General features: G+C 33.0%; 1 protein-coding gene across 1 annotated transcript; it reads right to left on the reverse strand.

Annotated features, from left to right (window-relative positions):
* Positions 1-3820: 3820 nt before the first annotated feature.
* On the reverse strand, positions 3821-6959 carry LOC115969584 (protein RADIALIS-like 3). Its single transcript, XM_031089259.1, has 2 exons — positions 6181-6959; positions 3821-4078 (listed from the first exon to the last, which is right to left on the reverse strand). The coding sequence occupies exons 1-2, from the start codon at positions 6453-6455 to the stop codon at positions 4051-4053; spliced, it is 303 nt and encodes a 100-aa protein (XP_030945119.1). The 5' UTR covers positions 6456-6959; the 3' UTR covers positions 3821-4050.
* Between the last annotated feature and the right edge of the window lie 1707 nt (positions 6960-8666).

An 8666-nucleotide genomic window follows, 5' to 3' on the forward strand; every position in this document is an offset into this window, starting at 1 on the left:
ACGTGGACGAAGGACATCGAACGCACACTAGTATAAAAGGAGAAGTAAGTGAATCTAGCAGAGGGGGAGGAAAAAAGGAGACTTCATGAGGAAGATCGCCGGAACGATCCATGCACAGAACAGAGAAAGTCCTCCGTTGGACAGCCGGAAAGGACCACAAGGGTCCTCGGATCAAGTCCGAGGAGCCCATTCTCAGAGGTGGCAGTATGGCGGGGCTTTAAACGTTTAGGCCCAGTCCATTTTCCACAGGGATCTTTCTGAAATCCCGACCGGACCATCCCCCCGTGACCAAGCCCAAGCTTTTCAAGCCCACTCTCTACAAATCGTATTGTGAGGGATCTCTCCCGCGTGAACCCAAAAATGTCACTGGGCCGCGCAGGAATCGTGTCCTTACAGTATATATTTTCACACTCAAGCTTTATTGTCAGATAATAAAAAAACCTTTGGCAATTTCTATTTTTGCTAACCAAAATATAGTTAGTAAATTTTCTTTTTAATATGTCTCACTATGATCTTAGAGTAACTTTATCGAGGAGTTCTAATAATCTTGACAATCAATTGTGAAATAGATGGATTGGATTTTATCACATCATGAACATTTAAACAGCTTCACTTGAATTGATCTCCACATGCAAGTACTTATATTTGTAAAGTAATCATCATGTCAAGAGTACGCAATGGTGATTCCTCTACCTTTCACATTGTAAGTCTATGTGTGATGCCTCAGAATTTTGCAACAAGTCCAGTTATTTTCATGTGTATATGATATTTTCGATGCTTCCTTCACACCCCCCATTAGTTGGTATATACCATCGCCAGTTTTTTGAAGTTCCTACATCACCCTCAACCATGGATCATGGTTGTTTTCCACTTTTCCTCTCTTTTGCCACCATGTATTGCACCTATAAGCAGGGGCGTAGCTAGAAATTTTTACATGGGGGGCCTGATTCGAACCATAAAGGTTGAAATCGACGACAATGAGTATCATCGTTGTATGGATAGTCTATATTTTTAGGTTGATATGGACCTTCTTTGAGATAAGCTCATCGGATTTCATCTTGTTTGTTGATAGGGAATTCACATATTTGTTTACGTGATCCTAGATCACGATCTATCTCTTCAGATTGAATTCTTGAACATTTGGAGGGGTCAGGGTGTTCATCAGGCATTGAAGTATCAACATTTGTTTCTACAGCCACAAGTGTCCTAATTTCTGAATTGCTAACATCTTTTTTCTTAAAGAATGCATCAATTGTTTTTCGTTTGCTCATAATTCTTTTAGCTTTACGAATATGACTCAAAAATTAACCTGAAAAGAAGTTTAAAAAATAAAATTTTAATTATAAATTTTTACTTAGTTATATGAATGTTATTCATACTCAAGAAAAAACAAAATTTCTACTATAATTTAAACATACAACCCAATTTTTTTACGATTTTAATTAATAATAACCCCTCAAACAAAACAAAAATTAAACACATAAGTATTAGTACACAAAACCAAACAATTTGACAACACCCACAGCCACATGATATCTAACTAATCAAAAATAGGTAATAAATCAAAACAATTTTACCTTAGAAACTTTGTCTTCACAAAGTGCAAAGATGGGTCACCCGTGTGGCAATGCCTACTACCTTTGCCTGACTGCCTCCAACTTTAGATCTTCCCTTCAAGACCCATCACAAACAATCTCCCCATGCCTTCAATCATGTATTTCTCCAAAAATCTATGAAAATATAAAGAGCATGTGAATATTTAGGTGTAGATAGTTGAGAAAATAAAAAAAAAGACACTAAAAAGAGATGAATGTCTAATGCTTAAGAAAGAGAAGAAAACTCACCAGTCACTAAGTTCCAAAACTAAAGCTGATGAAGAAAGAAAAAATTGGTTAAGTTTTTTTTTTTTTTTTTTTTTTTTTTTTTTTTTTTTTTTTCGGGATTGTGAGTACAAAGGACTGGAGTTTTGGGGGCTGGTAGGTGGGCAACGGTACCGGTGCAAATGAAAGTGTATCAAAGAAGACAAAACAAAAGAATAAGAAGTAAAGAAAGGGATTTTGTGGGTCAGTGGGTGGATTTTTTGAGATGAAGAGAAAGTGAAGTTTTGTTTTTAGTGTTTGGACTTGAGTGGGCCAGCTTGTTTTATTTGGAGTACATAAGGTGATAAGGCCTAAAACTAAAGCTGGGCTTGGGAGAATATTTGAGCTGGACTTGGGAGAATAATTGAGAATTGGGCATGGGGGGGCCGGCTGTCCAATATTGGGGGGCCCAATTTTTTTTTCTACCTACTCTAATGGATTTTTTTTTTTTTTTGCAGGGGCCGGGGCCCCCCCAAGCCACTATGTGGCTCCAACCCTGCCTATAAGTTGCTTTTTCAACCTTTACTAATGTAAGCATGAGATGGGAACAACCAACCTAATAAAGGAAAACAAAAAACTAAAGACTATACAAGAAACAACCTCAAACAACAATAGTTTTTTTTTTTTTTTTTTGACTGAAAAACAACAATGGTTAATTACATTCAATTCTCCCCATTTTTTAGGCCCCCAAAAAAGGGGTTAAAGTTCAAATTGTACAATAAATATCAATTCAATCCTTAAAGTCTCAATATTGTCAATCTCATTTTTAAACTCTACTAACGTTCATAGTTCTCAGAACCAAACCGAGAGGTCGGACCGTGAAAACTGGGAATCGGGATGAAAACTGGTTTTTTAAGCATAAAGAACCAGGCATATGTAGCAATTTCGTGAACCCCTAAAACCAGGGTTGAACCATACAAACCGGTGGCAAGAACCGTGCGGTCCAACCCCTTAGCAATTTTTTTTTTTTTTATAAAAACAACTTAATACAATTTTATTCTATTTAATTAAATTATCCATCTCTTACAAGGAATAAAAAATATTATAATTAAAATCCTTCAAAGATATTCAACTTTACTTCAAAAATTAATCATAAGTTTTAATGTTTTCATGGTTATTATTTTATTTTATTAACTTTCTTATTTAATTATTAAATATATGCTTGAAAATCATTAAATTTCCCTTACATATATAGATATATTAGTCAATTTTGCTAATTCTATAAATTTTATATCTATATTTAGGCTTTAATTAATTATTAAATTAATTATGACATCATCACGGTTCGACTCTGATTCGACCTCGATTCGACCTCAAAAACCTTAAACCTCTCTCTTTTACGGTTCAATGAACGGTCCGGGTCTGAAAACTTTGCTAACGTTGTCAATTGGATCATTCTATTATTATTTTTTCAATCCTCAAAAGACCTATATTAAATTTTCTATCAAATAAGCAACAAAATCTAAAGATTTTTTTATTTAAAACTCTCTCTCTCTCTCTCTCTCTCTCTCTCTTAAATGATTTAACTGAAAAGGCTTTAATACAAGAGGCACTAAAAATAATGATCATGCTCGATATTCAATAATAGGAAGTTGGGCCCATTCTTAATTCTGGATTTGGATGGCCTGCAAATTACTCGGGCCTAAAGTGTAAGGCCTAGCCGGACTTTGTGATTCACCTTTTGACCCTAATCCAATCATTTTGGGGTAATTTGCGCTTGCTGGGCGGGCCTGGAAGGCCCACTTCTATCTTCTAGGTTTTTATTTTCTTTTTGGGTGCTAAATTTATATTTTTTTTTTTCTTTAAAAGGTATATAATATATGTTCAACATAACCGGATTGGAGTGGATTATGATAATTTTTTGTCCTACTGAAATGCAGCAGCAACTTGTTTTTCTTTTTCTTTTCTTTTTTTAATTTTTTTATGAAGAGAACTAGGTAGTGATTTACTGGAAGGTTGACAATAATTTTTTTTTTATAAATAAAGATGGATATTTTATTACATTTAGGACGGTCCAATACCTTCACTAAGTAGCAGTGATACACATTGATACAGGATACTCACCAAAAAAAAAAAAAAGGAAGAAGAAGAAGAAGAAGAAGAAGAGAAAGATACATATTAATACACAGATTTACTTCTCATAAATCTGCTTTTAAACTTGAATGAAAGGTGGTTGTGGCTTGGACTTAGATCACCGCAGCTTAAGATACTTCAGAAGCCTGTATAGAAAGCAAGAAGTTATAAAGTAAACTTATGAAAATACTTTATAAAAAAAAAAAAAATTTCTAATTCTTTCAAGACCTCCAATTTATTATGCATGCATTGTTCTTGCTATTCTATTTCTTCTTGAACCAAAAACTAGTACCCTAGAGATTAAAGGTTCTCTCCCACATGGCAACCGGATCACACTATAGGGTATATATGTGATGGAACTATGGAAGTCTTGCAAAAAGTTTGGTTTTAAATTAATTTGGAGTTATCTTACTCCGATCTATGACATAACAATTAAAGAGATTATTCATGTATAATTTTAATCACATAACTTTTTTAATAAGTCATATGACTTGTCAAATGGTGCAAGTATTTATCACTTATTGCATGTAGATATCGAGAATTTTGTTAGTATTATATTAAATGTGACACCACTTTTAATAAGATTTTTTTTTTAAATATAATAATTTTATAGAATATTGAACTTTAGACAACTAGACAACTCCTTTTTTAAAAAAAAAGAAGAAACTTATCATTTGAGAGATGAAGTATTATTTTGAATTTTGAATTAAATGAGATAATTCAATAATAAAAATTTCTAAAACTATAATTAAAAAACTTAAATTGTAATTTATTGCATCACAATAACAAAAATTAAGTTAAGAAGTAAAATACTAAATCAATTTTTTTTCTTCCTAGAATAAAATGCACAAGCATGAAAAATTTGCATTTTCTACTAAAGAATATTCTTACAATGCTTTTTTAAGAGATAATCAAATATAATAATGACCATATGCAGCTTATGTTTGAATTATAACATGCATCTAATTGCAATATTTAAAATGTATTCATACATATACATGAGGTTACAATCTAATTTAAATAATACAAATAGATAGTATCATAAATCGTCATGTAATTAATTGAAAAATAGAGCTCCAAATTATCTTGGAGCCAAACTTTCTCCGAGAGTCTTTGGCTTATTTTGTCACTTATGAGTGCTTCCCTTCCTTCCTTCTTTATTTATCTGTTTACTAATTTAATTCTTTAAATTTATATTCCTTTTGACAAGTATATAATGCTGATCATGACACTTTTAGATGCTAATATGGGATTTTAATCTTTTTGGATTAAATGCTAAATTGTGTCACTATTATGAAGTAAAAATAAAATAAAATTAAGAGGCAGAGTGGAGGAGAGAGTACTAAAGCAGAAGAGGATATGCATTTTGAAATACTACTTAAGAGTATTGGAGAGAAGCATTATGTGGTATATATACTAGTCCACAGACGGTGAAGAAAAAAAGTGATATTCTTATTGACTTATAATTTATAAATATATATTCCTTTGATGCTCCCTGTGTCCGAACCATTGCTTTTTAATACATATCAAATTGGAATATATCTCATGTGGGGCTTTCTTCTAATCAGGGACAGGATAAGAAGCTAAAGGAAATGTAGATTCTTTTCGTGGAATAAACAAGTTGTTTATGAAAGTGTGGAAAAGGGTTGGCTCCTAAGAAAATGAAGCAAAAGGGTGGACCACATTGGGTCAAAACTCGTAAAGATTTTGCTACCAATCTTTTATAGTTTAGGCTAAATTTAGCCAATGGCCCTCTATCCTGCTCTGAAATCTTTTTATATCATGTTTATGTGTGAATCAATTAGCACATACGCCTATATAGGTTGAATGTAAACTTTGGTGTAAACCCACAAAATTTCACAATTTATAGGTTACTGCTTTTATTATGATTTAAGTAAATGAGTTTGCTTTTATTATAACTATGGCTAACTTGAGACAATAACGTTTAAAACCACTTTAATTTTACTTTTGGCCTTATTGAACTATACAAATTTGCAGACACGAGTACCGCTATGATGCTAAATTCTAAAAAGTACTCTGAGGCCATAGACTAAATGGGACGGTGCATGCATGAGAAAGATAGAAGAAAGAGAAGTTAAAAGGGGGTCACAAAAGAGATTCCTGTAATTATATGGTGCGTGTGGAACAACAGACTGAACAAATTTGAGAATTCAAGAAATAGTCAGATGCTCGAAAAGCCTATAGAAAGAAGAAAGAAGAAAAGTTAAAATTTTCATGAAGTCATTACCTCTCTTCTTCATCAATGTTGGCACTGCTTCCATTGGACCTGTACTTGGGAATAGGAACAAGACCAGACTCAATATGCCTGAGATCCTCTAGAAGGATTTCATAGTGGCTTTTCACTTCCTCAGCTGTTTTATTCCCACCCACAGCCTTGGCTACATTCTGCCACCGGTCAGGGGTCTCCTTATCATACAATGCTAGTGCTTTTTCAAACCTTTTGTTCTGCTCTGGGGTCCAAGAGGAGCTGGAGTTTTGCTTACTAAGAGAACTTGAAGCCATCAAAGTTGCTCTAAACTTTGTGCTTTCAGTTCAAATCCTAAAGTGTCTAAAGGAATGGTGAGAACTAGTGCTGAAGGAGCAAGAACAAAAGAGAAGGCTTTGGGGATATGGTTCATGCAAGAGAAGAGACTGCCATGGGTGCTTGCTCATGCTGTGATTGCTTTGCTTGCTTATAAAATGGTTTATAGGGTGGTGTGGTGGAGCCAGTTGGCGAATCTATTTTGTCAAAAGGTGGATTGAGGTGTGACCCGTCGCCCTTTGGAACCACAAACGAAGCAGGACAAGGTTCAGCCACTAGGCAGAGGAGGAGAGGAATCAGTTTCAAAGGAAAGGCTTTCTGGGATTTTGTTTTTTTATGTGTTCCTAAGAAGTTAAGAATCTTTTCGTTTATAATGCAAATAGAAAATATAGAATTTCCAAGGCTAAGCACAGAGGCTAGTTGCATAATTAATAAATAGGTAGACAATCCATTACCTTTTTGCCTAAAAAATCAGCAAAGTGGTGCAGTGTAATACCATATGAAGGGTTAGGACTTAAGGAGCAATAAAATACTACAACTTGGAACACTTATTAAAGAGAGATCTCGAATCTATAAGGAAAAATAAATAAATAAATAAAACAAGTACTGAAATTTTTATTTTTAGTTGCACTTATGATTTTAATTTACACTTTAGAGGATATTTTAAAGGAGTAATTATACAATACTATGGGAGTATGAGAGAATAATGGATTTTCTTAATTAAGTTCATAATTTGACCTACTATTCAGTATTCAAGTGAGATGAGAGAATAATAAGTCACTATTATACTCCCAAAGTATTATATAATTTTCCATTTTAAAGTCTCAAAAAAGCTTAATTTCGAGAATTTATTCACTTTTATGAGAGGAATGAAAAGTCGAAGGCTTCTCTCTCTCCTTCTTTTTTTTTTTTTTTTTAATTGTTAAATGATGAATTTTATTAAGGAAAAAGGGGGTTAGGGCCCCGGCCATCTATCATCTCTGGCTCCAAGATGTGGGTAGGAAGATTGGAGATGGGAAGGGCCTCACGACAATCACAAAAAGGAGCCCAGGCAGTGAGACCATAAGCAGCACAATTGGCATTATTTACAACCACAAAAAAATGAGCAAAATGAAAGGATTGGGTGGTTTATGTTGGGGATGATAGAAGAGATGACCCAATGAGGTGTGACTGCAGAGTTTTGAATGGGTTCCATGATGTTTAGAGCGTCACCTTAAAAAACTTGTCTAACCCCAGGTTAAATTTTTCCAAGCATAGATAAATTTTCCCAAATGATCACAAGTTCACAACACACAACATCAAGGAATGAGTTGTTTGGTCAAATTGCAGCATCAATGTAGGACTCCTTGTGTAGAAGTGGAAATCAACTCCTTAATTTTCAAACATAGATAATTCTAAATAGATTCTAAATAATACTCCTACTATATTATTTAAAGACTCAATTTAGACTAAAAAAATACTCTTAAATAATAATAAAAATAAAAGTGTAATTTAAAGAAAATGAAAGGTACGTTAGAAAATTTATAAAGTCAATACCCTTTCTTCACTTTTTATTTAAAAAGTTAATACATTTCTTTTATTTTAAACAAAAATTTTAAAACTATCCTCTATAATTAAAAATTTGATGAAAGAAGAGTATTGACTTTTTAAATAAAGTGACTGGTATGTTTTTTTTTTTTTTTGACACAAAAGTGACCAGTATGTTAAGAAATTTATTTATTTATTTTTCATAAAATATTTCATTTTGAGACATTTTAAAATAGAATATAGGACTATCCATTTAAGACTAGGAGGTATTACTTTTTTTGATGAACAAGTAGGGAGTATTACAGTTACAAACAAAATGTACAAAATTTAAAAATTAAAAGTTAAAAAAAAAAAAAAAAAAAAAAGAAGAAAAGAAAAGGAAAGAAAAGAAAGTAGGGGGAGGCTGGGGGCTGGCAAGCGCAAATTTTAAGAAGGTTACTACTTACTAGACATACCAAACAAGGAAAAATAAAGGTTCTCCACTGATTGGACTGGCATGCATTTTTTGACATTTCTGTTTCCTTGCCTCTGCCAGCGACATAATTATTTTCAATCTTTGACAAGAGTTTGCAAATATACCCTAGTAAACTTTTGTTAACTAGTGTCACAGGCTATAGAGTTTTTCTTTCTAATAATAAAAGTGTTTATCACGCATAGGTTATTTT

The sequence above is a fragment of the Quercus lobata genome, chromosome 11 (assembly GCF_001633185.2).
Source record: "Quercus lobata isolate SW786 chromosome 11, ValleyOak3.0 Primary Assembly, whole genome shotgun sequence".
NCBI lineage: Eukaryota > Viridiplantae > Streptophyta > Magnoliopsida > Fagales > Fagaceae > Quercus > Quercus lobata.